At 48.6% G+C, this 27282-nt stretch overlaps 1 protein-coding gene across 11 annotated transcripts; it reads left to right on the top strand.

The window, feature by feature from the left end:
• The first annotated feature begins 373 nt into the window (after positions 1-373).
• On the top strand, positions 374-26998 carry UBN1 (ubinuclein 1). 11 transcript variants are annotated; one of them, XM_074597828.1, is made up of 18 exons: positions 374-573; positions 1128-1557; positions 3382-3468; positions 4971-5066; positions 5795-5929; positions 6365-6468; positions 7624-8062; positions 10798-10868; positions 12189-12318; positions 12541-12659; positions 13150-13278; positions 14200-14343; positions 17608-17658; positions 18815-18857; positions 19186-20412; positions 21383-21635; positions 21967-22056; positions 24602-26998. In XM_074597828.1, exons 2-18 carry the CDS (start codon positions 1318-1320, stop codon positions 24652-24654), a joined length of 3411 nt encoding a protein of 1136 aa, XP_074453929.1. In that variant the 5' UTR covers positions 374-573; positions 1128-1317; the 3' UTR covers positions 24655-26998. The 11 variants fall into 11 exon arrangements, with proteins under 11 accessions (XP_074453929.1, XP_074453927.1, XP_074453930.1 ...); XM_074597826.1 differs by having other exon boundaries at positions 21967-22201; positions 24602-24708; XM_074597829.1 differs by lacking the exon at positions 17608-17658.
• The last annotated feature ends 284 nt before the right edge of the window (positions 26999-27282 follow it).

Raw genomic sequence — 27282 nt, 5'->3', positions numbered from 1 at the left:
CCTCGCTGATTTTCCCCAGGCTCTACCCAGCGCTGCTTCCCAAGTGATGGGGACGCCGGGCAGCGGATCCGAGCGCCCCAGGACAGCCGGTACCGCCCCTCAAACCCCCGGCCCGGCCCACGGCTCACACAGCCCTCCCACCTCCTCCCCGCCGCGCCCCGAGGGACAGCGGCGCCGGGAAACGAGCCCCAGGGCCCGGCGCGCCGAGCTTCGCTGGCACTCAGGCGGCCGTGACTCGGCAGAGCCTCCGCCGCTCTCCCCAGGCGCAGCCCGGCTGCTGGTAGCCTCCACCATCTTCGTCCGTCTTCTCGCCGCCGCGCGGGGCCTGCTGGGACGGGGCGGTACCGGCGGCGGGAATAGGTCCGCCCTCGTCACGTGGGTGGGTCTAGCTGTCAGGGTGCTGTTCCTCCGAGGCGTGACCGCGATAGTGGCCGCCGATTGGGTGTGGGGTGCGCGGCTTCAGCGCGAGGGCAGCGCCCCCGGCACGTGACTCGGGAGCGGGGCTCGGAGTCGGGCCCGGGAGTCAGTCGGCGGCGGCGGCGGCCGCGTCCCGCCGCGGCGGCGGCGGCGGTGGTGAGTGCGGGGGTCCGGCCCGCCCCCCCCACGGCTCCGCCGCTCTGCTGCCGCCCCCGCGCGCCTGGTGGCCTCCCGCGGCACCAGGGCCCCGGTCTCCCCTCAGCCCCGCGGCCCGCTCCCCCTTAGTGCAGGCGCCCCGGTTCCCTCAGCCCCGCGGCCCGTTCCCGCTCAGCCCCGCCGGCCGCCGTTCCCCCTCAGCCCCAGGGCCTGGGTTCCCCCCCCGAGCCCCGCTGGATCGGTCCCCCCTCAGCTCTGCGGTCCCTCCGGCGGCGCAGCCAGCCCCCGGGCTCCCCTCAGCCCCCCGTGGGTGCCGGGTGGCTCTCACAGGGACGGGGGTGTCCGGGCCTCCCTGCAGCGGGGAAGCTGCAAGCAGCAGGTCTGGTGCCGCCGTTTGGTGTCCTCGCCGGCGGCGTTTCTTTCAGCCGTTAGGAATGGGGTGGTGTGGGGTGAAGATGGAGACCTGGGGGTTGGCAGAAGTGAAACTGGGGGGAAGCTGCCAAGGTTGGAGGGAATTCTGTCTCAAGGATTGACTTCTTTTTGTCTTTCTTTAGTGATTGCAGCGAGTGCTAGCAGCACAGGCCTTTGTCATTTCCCAGGAAAACTTCAGAATCAAATGACTTGTTCCACTGCCAACGTCCTCGGTTCTCCTTAACCAGCTGGTGAAATCTGTGCTGCTGGGGCAGACCTCTTCTGATGCAATGGGAACTATGCCATGAGGACTGGTAAGACTTGGCCGTCGCCATGACCGAGCCCCACAGGGTTTCGTTCACCACTCTCCATGGTCCACTGAGCAGCAGCTTCTTGAAAAGGTCTCGGAAAGACGATGGAGAACAGCCCCAGGACTCTGAACCAGCTGCCACAGCTGTTCGAATCACACTCACTCTCTTCGAGCCAGATCACAAACGTTGTCCAGAATTTTTCTACCCAGATCTTCTGAAGAGCTGTCGAGGAAAAGTAAAAGGTGGTTCTTCCGGAGACAAGGTAAGCGTGTTCTCGTGGCCTGTGTCGTATCTGAAGATTTCAAAGGCTTTTTCAGTGTTGCTGTTTTGAGAGGTGGCTCTGTGTTTGCTGTGAGTTGTCGAGGGGTGGAAGGAAGGTGGTCAGGCGTCCCGCAGGCAGGAGAACAGTCATCCAGGCAGGGGTTCTGGTTGTTGGACCACACTGTTGCACTCCTTTGCCTTGGCTTGAATTTCACGTCAGAAGGGTGATGTGCCACTCTTTTGGTGGCAGAATGTAGGATGTAATGCCTGTTTAGTTCTGAATTGCTTGATCTAAAGGGATTTCTGGTCCCTGGCTTAGGCTAGCAGCTGTGAGCAGCTCTTTTCCAAAGAGCATCAAAAGGAGGGATGCTTCTACGATATGTGGCTGCATCTTTTTGGGGACCCTGCTCTACTGCAGCTGACTATTTCCACCTTAGTGCTTGGGATACTTCTTGTGTACTTCCAGGTGTTGCCTGGCAATTCTGTTTACCTGTTGAAAGCCATTTCTCAGGATAAAATGGCACTCAAACTTGTGTAGCATCTAGACTTTGTATTATGGGTGTTTTTCTATGAAAAGAAAGTTGATTGGATTATTCTCATTTTTCCTGTTGCTCTCTAGAACTGTTTAACAGTTCATGCTGCTTTTTGGGGTTTGGTGTTTTTTGTTTTGAGAGTTGGGAGAAGCAGAGACAGGTCCAGAACTAGCTGCGAGAGCACCCAAAACCTAGAGACAATCTCAGAATCACAGAATGGTTTGGGTTGGAAGGGACCTTTAAAGGCCATCCAGACCAACGTCCCCTGCCATGGGAAGGGACATCTTCAACTAGACCAGGTTGCTCAGAGCCCTATTCAACCTGATCTTGACTGTGTCCAGGGATGGAGCATCCAACATCTTTGTGGACAACCTGGGCCAGTGTTTCACCCCCCTCAGCGTAAACAGTTTCTTCCTTATATCTAATCTAAATCTCCCCTCTTTTAATTTAAAACCCTTCCCCCTTGTCCTGGGGGCCTGCAAGAGGCCCTCCTAAAAAGTTCCTCCCCATCTTTCTTATAAGGCCCCTTTAAATATTGAAAAGGCACAATAAAGTCTCCCCGGAGCCTTCTCTTCTCCAGGCTGAACCCCCCCAACTCTCTCAGCTTGTCTTCACAGCAGAGGGGCTCCAGCCCTCCCAGCATCTCCGGGGCCTCCTCTGGCCCCGCTCCAACAGCTCCGTGTCCTTCTGCTGTTGGTGCCCCAGAGCTGGAGGCAGCACTGCAGGGGGGTCTCCCCAGAGCGGAGCAGAGGGGCAGAATCCCCCCCCTCACCCTGCTGCCCACGCTGCTGGGGATGCAGCCCAGGCTGCGGGGGGTTTCTGGGCTGCCAGCGTGCATTGCCAGCTCATGTTGAGCTTCTCGTCCACCAACACCCCCAACCCCTTCTCCTCAGGGCTGCTCTCCATCCCTTCATCCCCAGCCTGTGCTGGGACCAGGGCTTGACATGACCCAGGAGTAGAATCCTGCACTTGGCCTTGTTGAACCTCATGAAGTTCACTCAGACCCACTTCTCCAGCCTGTCCAGGTCCCTCTGGATGACATCCCATCCCTCAGGTGTGTCAACTGCACCATTCAGCTTGGTGTCATCCACAGACTTGCTGAGGGTACCCTTGATCCCGCTGCCTGTGTCATTGATGAAGGTATTGAACAGCACTGTACTAAATGCTGTACTAAAGGTTGATTCCTCTGAGCTTCTGCCTGGATATTCTAGTCCTGATGGGTTTCATGCGTGGGGGTTTGGTGGCAACGTGAAAAATTGATTCTGATGTTTTTGTCTCTTTTATTACTACAGAAGAGAGACCCTGCTGATCCCTTTAATGATGATGAAAAGGAAAGGCATAAAGTGGAGGCCCTTGCTAGGAAGTTTGAAGAAAAATATGTAAGTTTTTCTTTATATTATGTTATACCTTAGAACGGGTAATGCTGTTCAGCTCTCAGCCAGTAGTATTTAATGGTCATTGGCTCTTATTTTCCTATTCTCCTGCAGTCCTTTATCTTGGCTGGAAGGTGCTGTTTTCAATGTTCCTTTTCTGTCTCAGGGCTGTGGTTCACAAAAATAGTTCAGATACGTTCTTAAATCAGATGAGTCCCATTAAAGTGAATTGCGTTCTCACTTGTAGTGGCAAATAACTTACTGTAATTTATTGTCCCAGTTTCAGCTGGGATAGTGCTAATTTTCTTTCTAGTAGCTGCTGTGGTTTGGATTTAGTATGAGAATAACGCTGATAACATGTATTGGCTTAGTTGCTGCTAAGTGATGTTTACATTAGTCAAGGACTTTTTCAGCTTCCAGTAGAAGCTGAGAGGGAGCACAGACGTGACAAGCTGGGCAACGGAATATTCTGTATCGCACACGTCACGCTTAGTGTATAAATGGGGGTTTGCTGAGGGGCAGGGATCTACAATCGCTGCTTGGGATGGGACGGGCAATCCATCATGGGGTGGTGTGAGTGGCTTGTGTTGTATCACTTTATTTTGTATATTCTCTTACCATTATTATTATTATTATTATTGTTATTTTCCTTTTCCGATATTGTTCTATTAAGCTGTCTGTATCTCGACCCACAAGGTTTTTTCCTTTACTCCCTTTCTCCTTCTTCTTTCCCCACCCTGCTGGGGGAGCAGGGAGTGAGAGAGCGGCTGCATGCCCCTAGTTGCTGGCTGGGGTTAAACCACAGCACTTAGAAAATTTAATTTTCTTAAGCAAAAACTGATTTCTAGGCCTTGTGGCTGTGGCACAATGTAATCTGTCAAGTCTCTAAGTACGGTGCAGTAGTGAGTCTGCTGCCCTGAGGACAGTATTGGGTAACGTGCTGGGTTAACATGAGAGGCGCAGATCTGTCTTACCCATTTCCTTTCTGTTCTTCTTTTCACTTTACTTCTGTAGATGGCAATAAAACTACATTATGTTTGACAATTAGCACTTTCGGAGAGCGAGTTGCTGTATTGTCTTGTGATAGAAGTCACCTATGGGTCACCTTAATGCACTGCATCTATGTTTGTTGTGTGTAGTACCGAGTTTGTACTGACTGTGTAGAAGGTGTGGAAGAACAAACCCTCTCTGCACTGGCAGAAATGTTGACGGGGTGCAGACCCAATTCAACGTAACATCTACTGGCACAAAGTCAGCCTGTCTGGCAGGTCAGCGCTTTGTTTCATTTGGCTGCACCGTTTTTGGTTCCATGTGACGAGGCCTAAAACAATATCCTGAGATTACAGTCTGCTGGGAGCTAACACTAGTTTGGTTCTGCTGCTGGTAGCAGCAAAAAAGATCTCGTTCTCTTTTCTGTAGTGGAGCCAATGTCAGTGTCCTGTATTGGGGCCATCCCCGTGGTAACTGGAAAAGAAAGATGAACACACTGTCAATCTTCTATTGTTTAGGGTGGCAAGAGACGTAGAAAGGACCGTATTCAGGACTTGATTGACATGGGGTATGGATACGACGAGTCTGACTCCTTCATCGATAATTCTGAAGCAGTGAGTACTGGGGCAGGAGTGAGGGTGGTGGCAGGCAGCTGCCGGGGGGGCTGATCTGGCACTTGGGGAGCACCTGAAGTGGGTGTGAGCCAGGAGTGTGCCAGGGCTGGGGAACGAGAGCTCCTAGGGCAACCTTAGGGCCACAAAGAGGACCAGAGGGCTGGAGCACCTTTCCTATGATGACAGGCTGAGAGCATTTGGGTTGTTCAGCCTGGAGAAGAGAAGGCTCCGGGGAGACCTTAGAGCCCCTTCCAGTATCTGAAGGGGGCTACAGGGAAGTTGGGGAGGGACTTTTTACAAGGGCATGTAGTGGTAGGATGAGGGGTAATGGTTTTAAACTGAAAGAGGGGAGATTGAGATGAGATCTGAGGAAGAAGTTCTTTGCTGTGAGGGTGGTGAGCCCCTGTCCCAGGTTGCCCAGAGAAGCTGTGGCTGCCCCATCCCTGGAGGTGTTCAAGGGCAGGTTGGAGGGGGCTTGGAGCAACCTGGTGTGGTGGGAGGTGTCCCTGCCCAGGGCAGGGGGTGTGGAATGAGCTGATCTTCAAGGTCCCTTCCAACCGAAACCATTCTATGAACTGCGTGGCAGGAGAAGGCTGGTTAGCAGGCGAGTGCGCAGCCCCGTCTGTTCTTGGGGGACCACAAGTCCCACTCCATTCCCCAGGAAGCTCAGCTACAGACTAAAGTAAGAAAGCTTACAGTGCCAATAGATTGTCCTCTGTTATTTCCAGTACGATGAGCTTGTTCCAGCTTCTCTTACTACAAAGTATGGAGGGTTTTACATCAACTCAGGAACACTGCAATTCCGGCAAGCATCTGAATCGGAAGATGACTATGTTAAAGAGAAGAAGAAGAAGTGTCCCAAGGTCAGCAAGGCAGCTTTCTTGATGATTTCCTCTGTTAGAGCTCGGGGGGTTTGCTGCAGGAAAATGTATTGGCATTCAAAGTAGGGAGAGATTTGTGAATTGGTGTGGACAAAATGGGGATGAGCACTTGAGATCCCGTGCTGTCCTCGTATTTGATAGTAAAATGAAGCACGTCTGGCATGGATGAGACTGCTGGGGGCTGCCTTGTTCCTCGAGTAGAGGTGACAGCAGCCCCTTGTCACCCTGGAAAGTCGCTTAGCATTATGGGGATGGATAAACCAGTGTTCCTCTTCAGTGGCAATGTCTGTTGGAGACAGTCCATTTTCATAAAGGGAGCTGAAAGGGGAAAGAGCAGGAGCACTGGGCATCCCTTCACCTCCCATTGTCCGTAAGCAGGAGACGCTTTGATTCTGACTTGCTTTAAACCCTCTCCAGAAGCGGAAGTTGAAAGATGGAGGTGAAAAACTGAAGAAGAAGAAGAAAGATGATTCTTACGACAAGGAAAAGAAATCCAAGAAGTCTAAGTTCCCAAAAGCTGGGTAAGGAGCGGGAGGGAATGCTTACTGCTCGGCTCCTTGCTTCAGGGTTACAGGTGGCATTTGTTTTGCTGCAGTAGTACCTGTTGCAGTGGGGGGTGGCTTGAGAGTGTGCTGCATAAACACCACCGGGTAAAAGCCTGTTCCTTCCAAAGTGGGAGGTAAAAAGGTGGCTGACGATGAGGGCAGGATCAGAGCTCCACAGCAAGAGTGTCCGAGCAGAGAGGGGCAGAGCGAGCTGAAATGTTGGTGTTTCTTGGTGCTCTGGTGAGTCACTGGTGGTTTGGAAGATATTGGAGAGGCTGAAGAGAAGGATAACGACCCTTGGGGCAAAGTTGGGGGAGGAAAGGCAGGCAGGAAGGATGTGAACTCAGAGCTGTATGAGTATCAGGCTGGCAGGGAGGAAGAGGTTAGAAGGCTGTGAGTGAACTTGCTGGGGAATTGTTTGTGCTCCTGCCCAACGTATTTCTTGGGTGAGTGCTCAGGTTTTTTTATAGCTTCTCTCCCTTTGGGCTGTAAACCTGGGTGGTTATTCTTCTTGTTCTGTTGCTCTGTCCTTGCTTTGGACTGCCTGGCCTCTCTGTTTCAATGTATCTGTTGCCTCTGTCTCTTTTCCTACATTTTTCCTCCTACTTTTTTCCTTCTTCCTGTATGTGCTCTTCTGGATTTCCTTTTTCCTGCGTTGCTTTTGAGCAATTCCAAACCACATGCCTGACATGGTACTGTCAGTGTATGATTCCATCATAGCAAGTAAGGAAGAGGCAGTTGCTCTCCTGATTGTAATAGGCAAAAAGCGTCAAGGTGCTGTCACGCAAACTCTCTCTTGTTTCAGTGTCTCCACACTTCGTGTGTTTCCCAGTCTTCCTTGTTGGAATAATGCATGTAGGTAAATAAGAGCGTGGCTCGGTGGAGACAGTTTAAGCTCTGTCATCTCCCTGCAGTGAGGGAGGAACAGCCTTCTCTTCTGCAAGGTGAAGAAGCAGCAGGACGTTGAGAGGCAATAGAATATTTTTCCTGGTGCAATTGTTGAAAGCACTAAGAGTTTCCAGGGGATTGGTGCATATGGCTGAAGTGAGCTGGGGTGAAGGCATCCTCCTCCCTTCCCCTTCATTTTGTATTCACTCCAGTTCCATTTCCTTCTCCGTACTTTGTTTACAGCTTTACAGCATTAAATGCAAGTAAAGAGAAAAAGAAGAAGAAATACTCTGGAGCTCTTAGTGTCAAGGAGATGCTGAAGAAGTTTCAAAAGGAGAAGGATGCTCAGAAGAAAAAAGATGAAGAGCAGAAAGCAGCGACTCCTTCACTGTCAGAAGCTCCAGCCGCACGGGAGGCGGAGGCGATGACTGACCCTTTGCTCTCGCTCTTTGGCCACGCCAGTGATAATGACCTGCTCCAGGCAGCGACAGCCATGGACTCATTAACGGACCTGGACCTGGAGCGGCTCCTGAGCGAATCCCCGGAAGGCAGTCCCTTTCCTGAGGTGGAGGATGGGAGTGATCCCCTTGGGATGGGCTTGGAGCAGGATTTCAAGCAGCCACCATCCCTTCCTGAAGGCCTGCCAGCCCCTTTGGAGAAACGCATCAAAGAACTGGCTCAGGTACGGCAGTTCCTTGCAGGGCAGGAGGATTGTGTGATTCCCGGAGGGGGAACAGCTCTGCAGGGATTGTGCGGCTTCTCCCAGAGACTGAGCAGTCTCTAGTGGGGGAGTTTTGGGGTGCCACGTGGGGCCAACCCTTTGGGTCACCCAGTTTTCCCTTATGGCCAAGTCGCTTTCTTGAAGGGACGGATGTCAGGTAGTGTCAAAGTCCTTGGCCTTGTTACCTGCTGAATGTAACACTCAGTATCAGCCCTGTCAGTACGGCTCCTTTACTTCTCTTGGCAAAGTGTGGACCTGATGCAAGAGGTGATTTCCAAAGTTAACTTAAGATGAATGAACTTAAAATGTGAACTAATAAGGCTGAAGGACAAATTCCACCGTAATCCTTTTAATGTGCTGTGATGGTCAAGGACAGCATCTGGGAAGTGGCATGCACTGTGTAAAATAAGCTGGAAAGCATCACCTATTCTACAGCGTGAGAAGGCAGGTAAAGCTCTGTAGATGGAGCCTGAGGATTTGTTAGAACGGTTTCCCATGTCACACACAGGCAGATGCCTTCACTGAAGCATGGGTACAATTTGGCATCTCCCACATTGGAGCTGCATCACTGGTGATTTGGTTTCTTTACCTGTCTTTAACATCTCAGTGTTGGGCACCATTTAGGGAGCGGAATATATTAATTTCTAGAAGGGTGATCGCAGGTCTTTTCAGCAGTAGCTGCTCCTGCAGCTGGACTCCTGTGGAACTCACCCATCTTCTCCCAAATGTCGGGATGCGCTTTGGGTCGGTCTGTTCTGGAGGTGCCTTGGGAAAGTGTCAGGTGCTGGTCAGGATCCCTCTCCTGGCCTGGCAGAGAAATGCGCTCTCAGACTGGCTGTGGGGTTCCTCTGGGCTGAGGGCCGTCACCACCAGCCTGTTGGTAAATGCTGAGGTGTTTTGTTTCTGCTACTAGTCTTGTTTTTAAACACTGATTTTAAGTTGGAAACAGTGTTCTTAGACTTCTGCAGTGATGTGTGTTCTGCCTGCTGGGGTGCATCAATTTAGAGCACCTGTTACTTAAGCATCTCTTAATAACTCCTGTTTCTAAAGATAAGCTGCTGTTAAAGATAACTCTGTTCTGCTGAGAAATTTTAAGTGTGTATAGTGATGGTGAGCAGATGGAAGTGCAGGAGGAGCTGAGGAAAGTATTGCTACAGCTGATAAAAGGAATGGGCTCTTCATGGATGTTTCTATTTTCTATTGAGGCTGTTAACAGAAAACACTGAAACAGCTGTTTCTGAACTATATCTGAAGTAAAGGAGATTATTATGGAGGCTCCCATGATACCAAGTGAATTGTTATGTTGCTGCAATCTCTATTGTAGTCTGTAGTCTGTAATAGCAGACTCCCCACAGATTTTCCTGCTTAGATTTTCCTGCTGCTGTGTCTCTTGTTGCTGGACTGTGTACGTTAAGAAAAGAAACCAAGGAGGAGAAATACAAGATTTAAGAAATTGAAGCCTCTGGGTCAGTTAGGATTTTGGGACATGAACTCTGTTGCAGGTGGGAATCAAGAGGTGCTATACCTCTGCCTGGGAGCCAGGTCTCTTCCATCCCAGCAGGTGGAGCATCTCCTGGGTTAAATGGAGCCTCCAGGCATTTCCTCTTCTACTTGAACAGATCTGACTTTAGTTCTCTCCTTCCTAAAAGAATTTTCCTGTTGAGGATTCTATTTAGCATTGAGCTGCCTTCTTTGATATTTCCAGCTGTCTGTGACCTGCTGCTGACAGGGAGGAATGTACACCTTCTGGGCATAAATTAATCGCCTCAACCTTGGAGTGTTAAATCAGGGTATTTCAAAATCATGCCTTTCTCTCCTGGTCTCCTTTTCCATGCAAGGAATCACTAAGTTGATGTGGTGCCTTGTGGTAAGTCCCAGTTTTGTTTACATCCCCACTCAGAAGAGACTGAAAGCTCTTGGCAATTTTCTACTATCTTGTTCATCTCTTGGAATTATTTTCCCGCTGGACATATTTTTCATGGGTGTGATTTTTGGGCAGTGCTGTGTGTGCTGTAGTCATAGCTCAGGAAGCTTCCTGGACAGGATTTTTTTTTATTATTTTTTTTTAGTTTCCACGGTGTTGACTGGAAATAACATATTCCCTGTGGCTGCTACTTTTTCTATTGGTTTCTTGGTTTAGTGTCCAGATTGGTCTACAAAGCCTGGTGATAAGTATCCCTGACCCTCATTAAACGTGACTAGGATGACCTTTCTGGTTCCAGCGACAAGCTCTATGCTCACATTGCTCAATCTAACAGCTCTGCTGTGAAGCTAAAACCATGCCCTACAACTGTCCCTTCTCCCCATGCCAAAGAAGCCAGTTGCCACCAAGCCATCTCCTCTGTCCCGTGAAATGGAGGAATCTTCACTCCAGAGCGGTAACTCTAGTGCATCTGGAAGGTGAATCCAGAATGGGAAGGTCTGTGGGCAGGACATGGTGGTACCAGTTCAGAAGGCAGGGTTGGAGTTGAACTGAGGAGGTGTAAGAGGAGAGGACACAGTCTCCCTTCTCTCTGTCAATCGTGGCAGCTTTTAGCCTGTCTACAGCAGGTAGCTGGTGCAGAGTTTGGTGGAATAAACCTGTGCCTTGTTTTAGGGTATTTCTGAAGTGGTTTAAAAAAAAAAAACAACCTGATTGCTTGTGCCGGTCTGTATCTGTGAACTGATGATGACTTGTGATATTTGCTCATTCCCAGGCTGCCAGAGCTGCAGAGGGAGAAGGCAAACAGAGATTCTTCACTCAGGATATCAACAACATCATACTGGAGTAAGTGCCTCCAGGAGAGAAGAGTGGGAAAGGAGAATATTAGGCAGAGCATTTTTGCTAAATTCAGGGGCAGGTTTAGCAGGAGTTGGAGGGGGGCTGTCCTTATACAGATCCTCCATGCAGAACATGCCTACGATAACACGAAAGTCTCCTAGAAATGCCTTTCAGTTGAAATATGATGTATATAACTAAGGTAGGATAAGATTGGAAGGGATGTGTCCAGGCCTCCTGTTCTCAAAATGATGCTTGATACCTGTGTACTTAAATTTGGCCACTTGACCCATGATTGTAGCTTGATACAAGAACAGTAAGTCTTTCCCTGTCAGGGATGTCAGGTGTGTTCTTTGCTATTTAAGTTGTATGCTACATGGAATATTTTATAACTGGGATAAGGCTGCTGTGTTCAATTGGTTTTCTTTGCAAACTGGAGGAACTCCATTACTGCTCTGTGTTTTTGAGTCCCCCCATTACTGAATGCCAGTGTTGCTTCACACAGCTGTTGATAATGGCTTCGTTCTTCTTCAAGTGCCTGGAGAAGGCTGATGAATGCACACAGCTTTGTGATCATCGCAGTGTAATAATACTGACACAGAGGCTTTAATTTCATTAAGGTTTATGAAGACACTTGAAGGGAATTGCTGAGGGGAAGTTTAGGAGTCTGTTTTCCTCTCGTTTTGAGTGGTGATTACCACCTTTCAGTATTCCAGTGCTGACTGCACAAACAGTGCTAATCTGTTGTCAAGCTGATAACTTTAACCACGTCAAGAAGTGATTTAAATAGATTTGTATGACTTTGCTGTAGAATCAGTTAGGGGTTTTTACACTTCTTATTGACACTGAGATGTGGCTTAAAAAGCTGATCTCTTAAGTTATATATAACTGCGTAGATGGGTTTGGCACACACTGACCTCTCTAACCAACTCACTGGGAAGCAAGTTCAAGCCCAAGGGATAAAGTATGATTCTATATTATCCTGCCTTTGACTGCCATAGTCTCTGACGTAAGCAGTGTGTACCTCTCACTTCATTGCCTGACACTGCTGCGCTTCAACTGCCAGGAAGAACTGCAGAATTAATGGGACTGCTGACATCCTTTTTCTCCTTTTCCAGACATTCTGAAACTAGATTAAAAGGCGTAGTTTGGGATAAAGGGCTTGAGTCTGTTGATTCTAAAAATCTAAAGAACCATCATGTAGTTTGGCTGGTACTTTGTCCCTCTCTGCCTGCCTCCAGCTCCCGGGTGGCATCAGAGTTGCGTTTATGTTGCTTGGAGAACCCCTGGCAGGTCCGTGGCCAACGCTGTGTTTGTCTTGTTCCTCAGCATCGAGCTGCAGACCCGGGAGCTGAACAACCAAATGCGGTCAGGGGTGTACGCCCACCTGGCTGCTTTCTTCCCCTGCAGTAAGGACACTCTGGTCAAGCGAGCCCGTAAGCTTTATCTCTACGAGCAGGTGAGTGAACCTGGCAGCACAGCCCTGTCTCCTGTGCATGTTACCCCTGATCTCCAGAGCACGGGTATTGTCCCTAACGTGGTGGTGTCCTCCACTGAGTATGGTTCAGGCACCACATCTGGTGGTGTGAATTCGGAACTGGCCAGGTCTCGACCTGACAGATTTGGGCATCTCAGCTGGAAGACACCATGTGGAACTTGTCTGTTCTGTGCTGTGCTCCAGGGTGGCCGATTGAAGGAACCGCTACAGAAGCTGAAGGAAGCCATTGGAAAGGCCATGCCAGAGCAGATGGCCAAGTACCAGGATGAATGCCAAGTCCACACTCAGGCCAAGTTTGCCAAGTAAGCGCCTTGTTTGCTTGTTAGGCATCTGTAGCTCTTTTCAGCAGGCTCTCTGTGACCTGTATACTGCTCTCTTCAAGTTTATCACCTAGTTTTGTTCTGTAGCCAAAAATTGCTGGCAGGCGTTAATTGGCCTGATTCAACTGTGCGTGTTCTTTGTGCTGTCTATGGCGATGCCAACTACAGCAGCATTGGTGGGACCAGAACTTGGCTGAAGTGTTTCACTTCTGTGTGGGCATGTGTTTAGGAACATGGCAGTCTGAGAACAGTCAGGCTCGATTAGTCCTGTGGTCTCTATCAGACAATATTGGGAGATTTCTTAATCTTGAGCACTTAGATCAGCTTGCACCCAAAGCAAGAGATTTCCTCATGCCATGCGTGTGTTATCACTGACTATTGAGACCTCTGAACGGTGTTGTTCAGAGATACTTAATCCTATCATTGAATCTCCATGACAATAACTTCCACCTTATCTCTGTTTCCATTTTAGGATTCTGGAGGAGGAAAAAGACAAAGAACAGCGAGATCGAGTTTGTTCTGATGATGATGAGGATGAAGAAAAGGGAGGGAAGCGCGTCATGGGACCACGCAAGAAATTTCAGTGGAATGATGAAATCAGGTTTGCATAATTTAGAAATTAAGTGAACCTGTGACTTGTCTTATTCTATACAGTTGGAAGTGAAGCATTTCAGTATTTGTGTCTTGTTTTCAGAGCAGTGCTGATCATCTGTAGTAAAAGTCAGCTTGGAGGATTGCGGCACAATGTGCTGTTTATCGAAGCCACTATTGCATTTATTAATCTCACCCTTATATAAATTGCAAAACTAAGCTGATCTCAGGCACAGGCCAGCTGTGAGAGAAGGGCAAAGAAGCCTCTGTGCAGAGGCCAAAAGAGAGGGACAGATCTTTGGGAAAAGAGGAACTCGGCTGAATTGCTGAAATCCTGCAGACTAGGCTCTTAATGAGACCAGATTCTGGCTGTGAAAGCAGTTACAGGAAATGGGGATTGCTGGCCCTGGCACCCAGGGGTCTGACGGAGAAAGAGAGTGCTGGGTGAAGGGGAGAGGGACAAAGGATAAAATGAGAATCAGTCACACTGTTGTCTTCATCTTATTCTGTATCAAACTGGGGTGCTGCTCCGTAGACAGCTGATTCATTTAGGACAAAGCAAGCTTTACTTCCTGCCATCTCGTTGCCGCTCGGCACAAAGGTCTGCAGAGAGGTTCAGTTCTGCAGTTGTTAACAATGCCTGTAATTCTGGCACTGGTTTAGTACCGCTGCTGTGTCAGGAAGTTGAAATGGGAAGGGGTAACAAGGCTTTTCTCCCCTTGCGCATACATGTGCATGCACACACAGAGCGAGGAACGTGCCTTTCCCTTCCTCTTTCTTGCAGAGGCAGTGCAGGGTCAGTTTTATTAGCGAGGTGTTACGCAGAGCCAGGCGTGTCTTGGCGTATTTATCCATCCCCGGATAAAGAGAATGACCTCCAACCGGGAAAGTTAATCCACGTAACTGTATTTGAAATCTTCCTGTTCTTCAGGGAGCTGCTTTGCCACTTGGTGAAGATTAAGTTGGATGGTTATGACCTTGACAAGAATAAGGCTCAGTCTCTAGAGGATTATGTGAAGACCTTCCTAGATGGAGAGGTGAAGCCCCTTTGGCCAAAAGGCTGGATGCAGGCCAGGTGAGCAAGCATCGAGTTGTACTCCAGGGATTCCTTGTCCTAAGGGACCTCGGAAGGTCATTAGTCCTGTCCCTGCTCAAAGAACGGCCAGCTTCTAAGTTAGCTGAGAGTGCTCAGGGCCTTGTCCTGTGGAGTTTTGGACATCTCCAAGGATGGAGATTACCACAGCATCTCTGGGCCCCTGTTCTGGTACTTAATCACTCTTCATGAAATCTTTTCTCCTTATATCCAATCAGAATTCCCCTTGCTGCACTGAACTGAATGTTCCCTCTTTTTGCTTTTTACTGTGCACCTTTGAGAAAGGTCTGGCTCCATCTTCTTCGTGGCTTCCTGCTCCCCCTCCCCCCCGCCCCCCCCCAACTCTTTAGTTAGTGGAAAGTTGCCATTAGATCCCTCCTTGGTCTTCTAATTTTCCAGGCTAAGCAAATCCAGTTCCCTCCGCCTCTCCTTGTATGTCATGTGTCCCTGTTCCTCAGCCCTCTTAGTGGCTCTGGACTGTCTCCAGTTTGTCAACATCTCTCTTGTATTGTGGGGACACTGAAGCTGGGTGCTCTATCCAGATGTGACCTCACAAATGCTAAACAGAGGGGAATAAGCCTTTGAACTGCTGGCTGTGCTCTTGCTAATACCTGCCAGTATATGGTTAGCTCTCAGCAGTACACCCTTGCAGCAATGGCTCATGTTCACGTTGTCCACCAGGACCCCCAAGTCCTTTTCCGCAAGGCTGCTACATACATATAGCCCATTGGCCCCCAGCCTGCGTTGCTGTGTGAGGTTATTCCATCCCAGCTGCAGGACTTTGCATTTTGTCTTTGTTGAACTTCATGAGGTTTCTGTTGGCTCCTTTCTCCAGCCTGTCCAGGTCCCTGTGAATGGCAGCCCTGCCCTGTAACGTATTCTCCTGCTTCCCTCCGTTTTTGTATCACCCTCAAACTTACTGAGAGCACAGTCCGTGCTGCGCAGTCCAGGTTGTAAATGAGAATGCTGAGTAGTCTTGGCCCCCGTATTGACCTCTGATGGACGCCACTGGCTGTGATAAGTTGCAGGGTAGAACTGGGACTGAGGTGAAGCTGACTCTGACTGGCCTGTGGTTTCTTGAATCTGTATTACAAAGGATCACTTTGTAATCTGTCTCAGGAAGGATACATTTTTCAGACACTTTGGGAATTCTTCCCTAGACCCTAGAGTATTCCCAAAGAAAGCAAAGCAGAAAGTTTTAGGGGCTTTGGACTTGCACAGGACACATCAGAGAGCAGAGTAAGTAGGAATTTGGTGTGGTTTTCTTTACCCTAACTGGTGTCTTCACTGCTGTTTCCTGCTGTTTCACGCCCTCCATCATCCGTGCCATTGAGCTGGCAATTGCAGAGAGGCATACAAATTGCAGAGGGTTGTTCTGCTGGGACTGTCATCAGCTTCTGGCCTGCTTTGTTTTGCTCAATAGTTTTAAAGAAAGGACAACTGTACAGTCTTACTGCTGGAATCTCTCTCTCCTTGCATTTAAAGAGCTGGGCAGCGTTGTTGTCTTCTCTCTGCTGAATTTGCTTTTTGGGTTTCGTAGGGGATAAAGGAAGAAGTAGGTACCAGTTCTTAAGAGCAGTAAGTACGAATAGCACGTTACAGATCCCTTTGGAAAAGTCCATGGCTATTTCCTGCAGTTGCACATGCACGTGAAGTACAGTGATGTGCATGGTTGTAGTGTGTTGTTTTAGTGTATGGAAGCTGAATGATGGAAAACCCTTTTCTTTGAATAAAAGGAAATTAAGATCTTTTCCCCCTAGTTTGTTGGAGAAACTGTTCTTAGGCATACAGATTTTCAGACTCAGTGTAGGAGGGCCTTCCAGTCAAGTTAACTATGGAATGACTGAATAAAAGCAGTTTTCCTGGTTGCTTTCCAATGGCTCAAGGGCAATGGTTTCTCCTGCTGGGACTTGATGGAGTTGGACTTGATCCTTATGGGTCCCTTCCAACTTGAGATATTCTCTGATTATCAGCTACACAGAAGGGGAGGGGAGGGATTGGCAACACTAGGAGAACTGTCAACAATTTTATGGACAGGTCAGCTTATTCACTGTCATCATGATCACAGAAGTTCATCTTTACGGGGAACTTGAAGATGGACAGAGTAGCAACTTTGTGTAGGAGTTCAGAGAGGCCCTACCATGATTCTGTTTTCTCAGTTAGAGCTAGATGGTGATTATCACAGAATCATAGAATTGTTAGGGTTGGAAGGGACCCTAAAAATCATCTAGTTCCAACCCCCCTGCCGTGGGCAGGGACATCTCCCACTAGATAAGGTTGCTCAGAGCCCTGTCCAGCCTGGCCTTAAAAACTTCCAGGGATGGGGCTTCCACCACCTCTCTGGGCAACCTGTTCCAGTGTCTCACCACCCTCATGATGAAGAACTTCTTCCTAACGTCCAGTCTGAATCGTCCCGTCTCTAGTTTAGATCCATTCCCATAACAGAATATAAGGTTATTTTAACCTTGCTTTTTAAAAGAAAAAGGATGGCAAGTCTTTGTCAGGCTGTTAATAGCAGGTGGGAAGCATATTCCATGTGCCAGTAGCATGAAGGTGTATTTATAAGCTTCTCACATCTAAGCAGGCAGCTGAGTGGCAGCTGTTTTAGGTGAAATAGTGTTTGTGTGAGATTCTGGTTTATGTAGCCTCGGTAGTAAAGTGTTTTGGATGAAGCTCTACTTATTGGTTGTGGTTCGTCAACTGTTACAGAAATGGTTGTGCTGATTTAAGAAGTCACCTCAGCTATTTGCTGGGGATGCAAAGGCAACAGGGACATGCAACGCGTGAAGCTCCTCATCCATATTGCTGCGTCGAGGCAGGGGAAGGTAACCTTTCTCTCTTGAAGTTGGTGAAGAGCTCTTGGGTGATCTGCCAGCTCTTGGATGATCTGTGGCAGCAGTAACGCCCAGCTTGAGTGATTGTATTGCCTCTCCAGTTGGCTGTCAGCTTTTTAAGCTGACAGAGCTTTTTCCTTGGTTGTTGTCCAACAACTGCCTTAATGGCCTTTCCAGCGCCTACAAGCATAGCTCCCCAGAGAGGGAATTGTGTGGGGGAATCAGGGAAAAGGGATGAATACTTGGAAAAGGGATGAATACATCCTGGAAAAGGGATGAATACTTGTTTTCTCTCTGTGGTTTTAATTTCACTAAGTCCCCTGCTGTACTGTGCAGCTCTGTCTCCAGTGATCCCAGCTGCTCTACTGGGTCTTGCTGGATATCACTTCTCATTGCTCTCTTCCCTTCTTAGGACACTGTTTAAGGAGAGCAGGCGTGTACACGGACACCTCACATCAGTCCTGTGAGTATCGTGCAGCATTCCTTTGGAGTGATAACTGGTGAACTCCGTTCCCTGGGGCCCGGGTGGATCGTGCAGGAGCTCCTGAGCTTGCTTGGCTCCCATCAGATAGTTTGGCGCTGCTTCATTTGGGGAGGTCTAGGGAGAAGTAGTTGTTTGTGTGTGACATCTCCCCCTGACAGCCTTCCTGAGGTGCTTTAGCCTTACAGCAAGCTCAAAGATAAGAACTTTTCCAGGTTGCCTCCTGGCCTTGTTCAACAGACTGGAGTCAGGCCTCTGTGCTAGTCCCTGGGAGGCAGATCAAGGTAAAATGGAGTGTAATGCCAGCCCTGTGATTATTGCTGCCTGTTCAGTCGGTCCTTACTGGATTCTGGATTCCCTCTTTCTTGTTGCCTGGTTAAAGGAGGGGTACAATGAGCTCAGGCTAGTGAAGACAGGTGAAACAGGCTGGTGGGTGGCAAACCAAGAGAGCCATCGGAATCCAGCTGGGCAGGTGCTTTAATGCCAAAGGGTCTCATGGATCTTGCTGGCAGTCTATAACAGATGGACTTAGGCTGATGTCTGTTTGACAGACAGTCCCGATCTTGGCACTGGATAAGCGAGGGGAAGTGCGAGAAAGAATATGAAATAGAGTGTAGAGTCATCCTTCCCTCAGCCGTTCTGGCAGTTCAGGGATGTCTTGTACCAGAGGTTGCATCTGACCGGACCAAATGATCTATTTGCAGTGAATTTGTCAGATGCTTTTGCATCCTTGACTTCTTCTGGGAAAATAAATGTGTAACTTTTCTCCCAAACAGTCTCGGTATCAGTTTCTCTCTGGGTATTGCGATAGTTAGGTCAGTAGTGGGTTCCTGTAGCTCCTGGCCCTGCAGCCAGCGCAGCATGTGTCTGTTTGGTGCTTTCACTGCTCTGCTACCATTTCAGGACTCTGCTCCGCTCCCTAATTCATTCCCCTGTGTGGGAGTCGGGGCTTCCTAGAGCAGCAACCAAATGTCATACAGTTTTGAATCCTAGCAACCTGCGATGCTGCCTCTGTTCCCTCAGTTCTTTGCAAAAGACTCAGTGGATCATCATTAACAGGGCCCAAGTGTGCTCCCTAATTGGATGCTTCCCTGTGGGCATTCAGTGAGCTATGTTTCTTTTGTCTCCCTCAAAACAGGGCGAAGAAGAAAGTTATAGCTCCTACTAAGGTGAAAGTGAAGGTGAGTTCATTGTTTTCTGTTTCTTGTGTTTGACATATGCCAAGAGTCAAGTGTCTGCCATTTTAAATCCTATATTTGAGCCTTGTATCTATACATTAGGTATAAGGAAGTTGTACTGTGAAATAGCTCTAGTCAGTACTGGGCTTGAAAAAACAACTACAACAGCAGCTAAAATTGATGGCAGTGGCAGTCGGGAGGGAGGCGGAGGGTCGGCAGGCACAGAACATGCCTATTCTGCCTTTTATGCCCAAATCAAGAACCTTCCCTTTTCAGCAGTAAACCCTGATTCTGTTCTGACTCTGCCTCCTCCTGTGATTTTTTGTTCCAGGAATCTTCCTGCAAGCCAGATAAAAAGGTGTCGGTTTCTGTTCCTTCGATGCACTCAAGCAGCACCTTAGCTCTGTCTTCGGAGCCCCAGGGAGGAGCTCTGGGCATCAGTGCCCAAACCAGAGAACTCTTGTCCCTTGGGACAGCCCAAGCAGCCAGCAGCACTGGCACTCCTGCTACCTTCATGGATGACTCTTTGGATGAAGACTTAATTCATAACCCCACTTCCTCCCTCGAAGCCGTCTCTAAGGAACTGGCTGTGCTGAACAGCAGAGCAGGAGGGAGCCCTGACTTTACTCTTCCTGGAGCTCCAAAAGCTCCACCAGAGAAGATCCCAACTCTTGCATCCTCAGAGGAGAAGAGGACATTTCCAAAGCCCAACCCTTCCCCTACATCATCCTCTGGTTCCCTCCAGTCTCCTCTAAATTTCCTGGCTGAGCAGGCCCTGGCATTGGGCCAGCCTTCTCAAGACAAAAAGACAGAGAACTCTAATTACAAAGAGCTCTCCTGCCAAGCCTCCCCCAGCAAAATCCTTCCTGATACGCACCAGGCTAAACAGAAACACCACGGCCTGGTCCGGCCAAGCCATGGGCCTCAGACCTCCACCCCAGCACCGGGTTCTCAGGTGAAGGTCTTTCACTCAGGCAGCCAGATACAGAAAACTTTCTCCTCCCCGGCTCCGTTTGTCAAACTGCAGAATCCCAAGTCGTCCTCCCCACTGCCCCAACGCTCCCTCCTCCAGCAGGTCAAGTCATCAACCAAAGCTCAGAGCTTCCATTCCTCTGCATCACCTGGCAGCACCCAAAACTCTGGCAGCTCCCACAAGAGCCCAGGCTCATCCTCGTCATCTCTCAGCTACACAGGAAAGCACTCGAGCGGCTCTAGCTCTTCAGGACAATCTTACAAATCGCCCTTCGTTTCTGGATCCCTCTCCAAACATGGGGCTTCTTCCAGCAGCTCCTCGTCTGGAGCTTCTGCAAACCAGGGCTGCTCCTCTGGGAGCTTGCTGCCCAGTGTGCAGACCCCTTCCTCGGGCCAGGCGTCCAGCCGCCCATCCTCAAGCTCCTCGGTGAAGAAGACGCCCGTTTCACAGAAGTTGACTCTGGTGGCACCTCCTGGAGGTTCAAACGGAGATTCTAGTGGGGGCACTCAAGGGGTGGCCAAATTGCTGACCTCCTCCCTAAAGCCAGCTGTTGTTAGCAGCACCGCATCTTCTACCTCTGTGCCGGTAAGCAGGGCTGTGCTGGCCTACCCTAAAGCCAGGAGAACGCAGAGCACTGTGTCAGGCTATCTCCTGACTAGTGCAGACCTGCTGTAAAGTGATGACTTCAAAAGAATTTCCTGAAATTCTTGAATGACTGTCTGGATCTTGGCTGCTTGGGCTAGGAAGTCCTGGCTTTTGCCATGGGCTTGCACTCCAGAATCCAAGCTTTCATTTTCAGCTTAAAGTAACAACTAAGCAAAACAGTTCATTGGGATATAACGTCTCATGAAGGACTCCTGGGTTACCTATACAGACTTGTATTATTCAGCTATTGTACTTAACGGTATAAGGGCCTTAATTGTAATCTCTAGCAAAAAAGTAATTGTTCCTAACGCTGTTGTGTTAATTTGTTGCTGGCTGCTCATACCTGCTGCCTTTTGTGGCATGCGGAAAGAGCTGGGCAATTAAATGAGTATATTTAAACGGGCCTGAAAGACATGTACTGCTTCAGCCCATTGTACCTTGTGTGTTACTGAGACACAGAGCTGAAAAGCATTCCCCAGTGGTGTCTCCCTCCATGAGAGAGATCTCAAATAACATTCTTGGGCGCAGGGATGCAGCAAACCTTAGTGCTTGAGTTGTCAGCAGCGATATGCTGCTAGAAGCGAGTAGGAAGCGTCCTGCCTGGAACTGACAGGCAAGGTGTAAGCTGTTCCTCCGCCTAATGGAGGCACAGTTCCAGGGTAAGGGAACAACAGAGGGAAAGTCAGTACGGTCACATTTAGAAGAGTGTAGCATCCAGCAGCAGGATTGTTAGCGTCCTGGGCACCTCCAGATGACCTCAGGAGTTGGCAGCTCTTGGGCCCTGGCTGGGAGGGCACTTTTTGCTGGAGGAATTCTTGAGCACTCCATGTTTTGCAGTTCTTCTTTACGTATGAATGATGCTCTGCCTTGGTTTTCCTACTCCTGACCGACCTTTTCTCTTGTTTTTCAGAAAGGAACTAGTGGAGCTGTGCTGCTAACGAGTTCTTCCTCCTTAAGTGTACTGGCTCCTTCCTACAAGTCCAGCAATCCAAAGCTGCCAGCTGCCCTGAGCACCACCCCATTAGGTATTATCTCTCCTATTCATTCTTTCCCTCTTCATGTCATCTCCTTCACTTCAGACTCCTCCCCAAAAGCAGGAGTATCAAAGGATGCAATAGTTACGGGACCTGCTCCAGGAACTTTCCACCATGGCCTTGGCCACAGTGAGTATCCTCCTGGTCATGCATGTGTGTGTTACTTGTGCCTGTGCTGTCAGATAACAAGAACACCAATGCTCTGCTGTGTTAACCCATTGCAGACCAACCCATCTCTCTTGCTATTGCTTTGTGCTATAGTTCATGCATTTATATCACCAGCAGTTGCATTTGGAGAACCTTGGGCACATCCCTATAGCCAGCCCAGAAGTCCCAATGGTTGGAAGCTGAACTATAGGCTAACTGCTGCAGCTCCTCTGCTTGTTTCTGTCTTCGATGTGTATTTGTTCTTTTTTTTTTTTTTTTTTCCCCCCTCTCCTTTCTTTGTTTTTCTCTCTAGGTCTTCTAGCTGGCTTGCACTCCAGCCCCCACCATGCAGCGCCACTCCCACATTCTGCCCTGTCCACTCATTTACCGCAAAGTTTGCCAGGTAACTTGTCAGACGGTCATGTTTGTCTCCTGCGTCCTGACTCATCCTGTAGCTCAGCAGATACTTCCTCTAGGGGCGAAAGCAAAATGGTTGTCCACGTTGTCTGACCGGTGCGGTCATCACCACAGCCCGCAGCCTCCCTGAGGTACAAAGTGAGGCGTAGCTCTGTGTCCTTTCCTGTTTAGTTTAGCCAGGCCAAACTTGCGCGTTTCTGGAATGATGAGCCCTCGGTGCTTATAGCAAGTGTTGGTTCCTGGAGGTGCTCAGCTTGGCTGCTTGCGTCGTGGTGAAGAATTATCCTGCCAGGATTAAAGCTGTGCGTGTTTATGCAGAGTCTACCAGGACTGCCCAGGAATGAATATTCTGGGCTCTGTGGAGTTTTGTTACTGGTGTGACCTATATAAAATGTGTCAGACCAGAATGTCTTGCGTCTGGGGCACTGAGCTAATTGCCTGCATCTCCTTCACGACAAGTTTGTAGGATAAATAGAGACTGCTTTGCTTGGTGTTGACAACGTGATGATTTTGCAGTTAAGCCTGTTCCTGCCCCAGTTTGATGCGGGCAGAAGCAATGCATAAATGAAGAGATTTCTGAAGAACGCCTTCTCTGCTCGTAAATGGAGTCCTGCCTGATGGGCTGTGAGCGTGTGTAAATATGGTAGCGCTGTGGAGGAAGGAGAGAAGTAAGGGGGATCCATGCAGCATTCAGAAAATTGAAATGCAGGGCCAGCAGATGGGGCTTCTCTGCTTCAGGGAGTTCCTCATCCCATTGGTAATGGTTATTTCTGCTTTCTTTAGTACTTCGGTGCGGTGCGGTGTCACTATCTTAGTTCCTGCTCCTGTTGTCATTGCCATACTAGGCAATACGAGCCTGATTTAGGAGAGGATGTGCTACCCTGATGTTGTGGTGCCGAGGCCGTTACTCCAGCAGGTTATCTGCACATCTTCTTGGGGCTTCCTGTAGCAGTTGTGGGGCAAAATGCCCTTAGCTGTTGAGCACAGTGCTCGTTTGCTGCAGAAAGTGAAAATTCAAAGAATTTGTTGTCTTTGCTGCTTTTGCTGAAGTTTGTCTGTGCGGGGCTGTTATGCCATCCCAATGTGTTAGAGCCGAAGAAGAAAGTACTAGCAGTGATTGCTGGTGTGACAGACTCTTCCTGTTTGTAAATTCACAGTTAATGAAGAGCAAGATGATTGATTTCGGTTTCAACATGGGTTGTGAAATGCATTCTGTGTCACTGAGAAGGAGCTCTCTGTCCTGTTACTTGAGGGAATTTAGAGCGGGTTACTTCACTGTTGCTTTTAGGGCTTATAAGAAAAGAATGTTTTGATGGATTGCTGCTCTTAAGCAGGACGTAGTGCCAGAAGCTGTGAGCAGACAAAAGGGGACTAGGAATAAGTGAAGAAAAACTGACCAGCTTCAGCAGGGACCTGCTTCCTCACTTGGTGTTTTCACATAAAGATTGGAGATTGAGCCTGGGAATGGTACCAGTTACGGTGTTTTGTAGAAGACAACAGTAGATATTTAAGTGAGCACCATAATCTTAAAATGTATTAAGTTGTTTTGTGGCATCAACTGGGGCTGGCTGTATAAGCAGACGGCCGCAGCTGCATTGCTGTCTGAAAGCTGTGAGGACTCTGGTGTGTTGGGAGGTTGCTACAAATGCAAGAAAACATCGATGTCTTAAGTAAAAGTGCTTATACCAGCATTCATCACAAAGCGTCTGAGCAAGGCGCATCCAGTACTTGCTTGTGTGTTGTCACTGCTGCGTTTGCCAGTGGAGGTGCCTGCGTGCTGGTGCTGTGGCCGTGGTTCTAACTGCTCGCTTTTGGAAACACAACGTGCTGGGACTGGGCTCCTGCATGGAATGAAGTGTCCTTGTCCTGGAGAAGAAGCTGTTGCTATGCTGCTCGGTGCCGCTGCTGCTTTACCGCGCATCTCAGTACACTCATTTCTTCATCGTGGTCTGATGGTAGCTCTAATTGCTCCTGGAAGATTTCTGCTTCCTTAAACTTCCTTCCTTTTTCTCTCTTCAGTGCCTTTTCTCTTTTCCCTCCGCGTCTGCTCCTTTCTCTTACTTCAGTGGTTAGATTCCTGTGGTTTCTGTTGCTATCAGTGGGCACCTGAAGCCTTTATTGCAATGGCAAAGGTGTACTAACGTTGTTATTTCAAACCACCTTTAGATGCCAGGCAGCAAGTACCATGTATTTCTGATTTCCTAGATGGGGAGACATGGTAGGGTGGCTTTTAGAGAAGAGCGTAGGCTAGCTAGTCAACCAGCAACCTGAATCTATGGCATGGTGGTTTTACTGGGAAGCCGCAGGAGACCCTCAGTGCTTCCCCCTGACCCTTACTCATGTGCAGAGGCACAACTGGGCTGCTCCCAGTTGTGAGATGTCTCGGAGCGCACCCTCTTACCCCCTGATTCCTTAGTGCTGGAACGGAAAAGTAGGTCTTTCTGTGTGGGGCGACCTGGCTGCCTCAGCTGCACACAGCTCCGTGGAGCTGGTGCCGAATCCCCTTCCCACTTGGTTTTATTCTCTTTCAGATGCTTCTCAGCTTCACGGCAAAGGGTCCAATGCACAGCAGCGCAAGTTGTGACATCTGCAAGGAGGGGAGCTAGAGCACACATAGGATAAAACCAAGAGGAACTTTGGATACCGGCTGTGTCTTTTTTTTGTTGTGTTGTTTTTTGTTTTTTTTTTTTCCTCACAACAACTGGAGAGACTGAACTGCGATGAGGAACTCATTGGTGCGTTTGCTCAGAGGCTTTTGGAGCTAAGCCCCACTCAGAGGGCCACCTTGAGCCATGTCCTAATGAGAGAAGCATTTTGTAGCACTGTTTTATTGCTGCTGCCCTTGACGCATTCCCTGGCACTGGCAGGAGCTAGAACTCGCAGGGAGACATGGGTGGCTCAGCTTTCTCCCAGCAGGTCCCCATCCACCTGTGTCTGTATCTGCCAAGTACCTCCAAGTCCAGTTACCTCCATGGGCTCCCAGTGGAGGGTATGAAAGGTGCTTCTTTCTTCTGCTTTGGATTTACTTGGATAATTCTAGCACTGCCAGTGCTTTCTGAAGACGTTTGACTAACTTTTCAATTGTACTATAAAACTGTGCTACAGTTAATTGGAGGACTTAACATTTCCTGTGTGGCGAATCTAATGAACCGCCTGATGTTCCCCTCTGGAGGAGAAGGAAGACTCTTTAGAGAGACATTTTTAGATGCAGTCATTGACTTCGAGAATTCTACTTCTTTTGGATTTCGGATTTTTTTCCTCCTGCTCAGTTTTATCCTCATTACCATCGAATGCATTGGATTGAATGGGACACTTCTCGGCATGTCACATGTATAGGAAGACATAATTCCAGTGCCTTTTATGGTGGAGCAAGAATGGACTAGTGACACACATTTCAGCCCTATTTTGTGTGCTCCTCAACCCTTTTTTAATCATTCTGTATTTAAAATGTATTCTGTTTTATTTAATAGAGCTTTTTATGGTTGCACATCAAAAAAAAAAGCTGCACTGTCTGGACTTCAGTGGTGTCTTGGTGACTGTGAACACAGTACCAAATCCAGCAAGAGCACCAGTTCTTATCTGAGTTTGTGCAAGCGGGTTCCAGACCCTCCCCTAAAGCCATTCTTTCCTAGGGTCGACAGTTACCATCTCTTTGGTGGGCAGAGGGAATGATCTAGGTTAGCCGAGGTCACGAGTAGTCAAATGAATTCCAGAGAATAATATTGCTCTCTTCGAGGATTTCTGCATTAGGATCATGTGCTTGTCACAGCTGCAGGAACGGGGACCATCTAGAATTGGGGTGTGTCTTTTTAATTTTTTTAACTCTTTGATCTAAATACTTCTCCTGAGCATGCCCTTTCGTTCTGTGCGTAGCTAAGGGCAGGCTGCGGTTCCACCTGAGCTTTATGGGTTGTGATTTTCTGCTCTTCCCCCAGTTCTGCCTCTTCTCAGGCCCCCACAGCCACATCTGATTCGTGCAGTAGTAGCGCTGATCCGTCTAGACTTTACTGGTATTTCAAACAAAAGCTTGCAGCCTTCCTTCTTGAGCTTTGGGGAAGGATGCTGACTCTGAGTGTACCAGCAAATATCTGCTTTAGTTTTCCCCATTTTTCGTAAGGTCCAAGACGGACTGTTTTCAATTTGAGCTGATACGTAATTTCCCAAGATCAGTGCATTGTTTGTATTTAAAAAAAAAATAAAAAAAAATAATGCAGCTCAGATTTAAAATTTGTTTACAGAAAATACCTAGGTTGTAGCAAAAGAGCCAAAGACAGAACTTGTGTTATTAAAACTAAGCACAGCAGTGGTGGATGGACTCTGAGCAGTGGATGTCGCATGGTTCCCGTTGAAGGCCTAATCCTGAGAGGTACTTTGCACCTTCAACTTCCCATGGGAGCTGAAAGAGCGTTCCAACACCTGGCAGGATAAGGGACTCTCAGCGAGTGACTCGAGGTACTAGTTCTACTCCCTCTCTTTGCTTTCACTTGAATGCTTCTGCTGGGAAGCCCCCGTGTGCGTGGCCAGAGCAGAATGCCCTCCTTCTAGGAATTTAGCGAAGCCTCTTGCCTCAGGGAAATGTTTATTTGGTGGAAATTCTGTGGGATTTTTTTTTTTCCTTTACATGCTATAATGAATGAGTGAATGGGATGGAGCAGGGTCGCAGCAAGGCAGAACCACGCCGAGACCCGACAGCTGATGGGGAGCCAGGAGTCCGGCATCTCTGCCTTGACGAGGCAACTTGCAACGCTTTTGTGGCACTTACTTAGTATGGCAGTTCCTTTCGGGTGTAAGAGCTGCAGTTTACTATTATATTATTTTTTTTTTTTTTGGTGTGTGTTGGGACTGTCTTGCTGAAGATAGCGGGGGTGGTATGAAAACTGTTAATCTTGTACAGAACAACTGAATAAACTGTTTCAAAGTTTCCAAAATGCTTTTTTTTCCATCTCCTTACCTCTAGTTTCATGACTTTGGTTTTCAAGAATTTATCTTTCAGCTTAAATGATCGCCTCTTGATCATCTTGTGTCTTGAGTAATGAATTCTTTACCTTTTTAACTAAAGTCTCTTAGGTGGTAAGTAAATTCCAGCTCTGTTTCCAGCCAGTGTGGTGGTAGAATTGCATGTTCTCTATCAATGTGCTCCTGCTGATCCTTGAATTTCACATCTGCTGGAAAGAATACGTGGGGTTCGGACCCCAGAGCAATGGTGTGAATC

The sequence above is a fragment of the Larus michahellis genome, chromosome 8 (assembly GCF_964199755.1).
Source record: "Larus michahellis chromosome 8, bLarMic1.1, whole genome shotgun sequence".
Lineage (NCBI taxonomy): Eukaryota > Metazoa > Chordata > Aves > Charadriiformes > Laridae > Larus > Larus michahellis.
This window is presented reverse-complemented; position numbering and strand designations above follow the sequence as displayed.

Bases quoted from the DNA above. Each gene is read 5' to 3' on its own strand.
- UBN1 (XM_074597826.1), top strand. From the start codon at position 1,318: ATGACCGAGCCCCACAGGGTTTCGTTCACCACTCTCCATGGTCCACTG. The intron at 10,869-12,188 runs GTAAGTGCCTCC...CTTGTTCCTCAG, and splicing joins ATCAACAACATCATACTGGA to CATCGAGCTGCAGACCCGGG. The intron at 12,319-12,540 runs GTGAGTGAACCT...GCTGTGCTCCAG, and splicing joins AGCTTTATCTCTACGAGCAG to GGTGGCCGATTGAAGGAACC.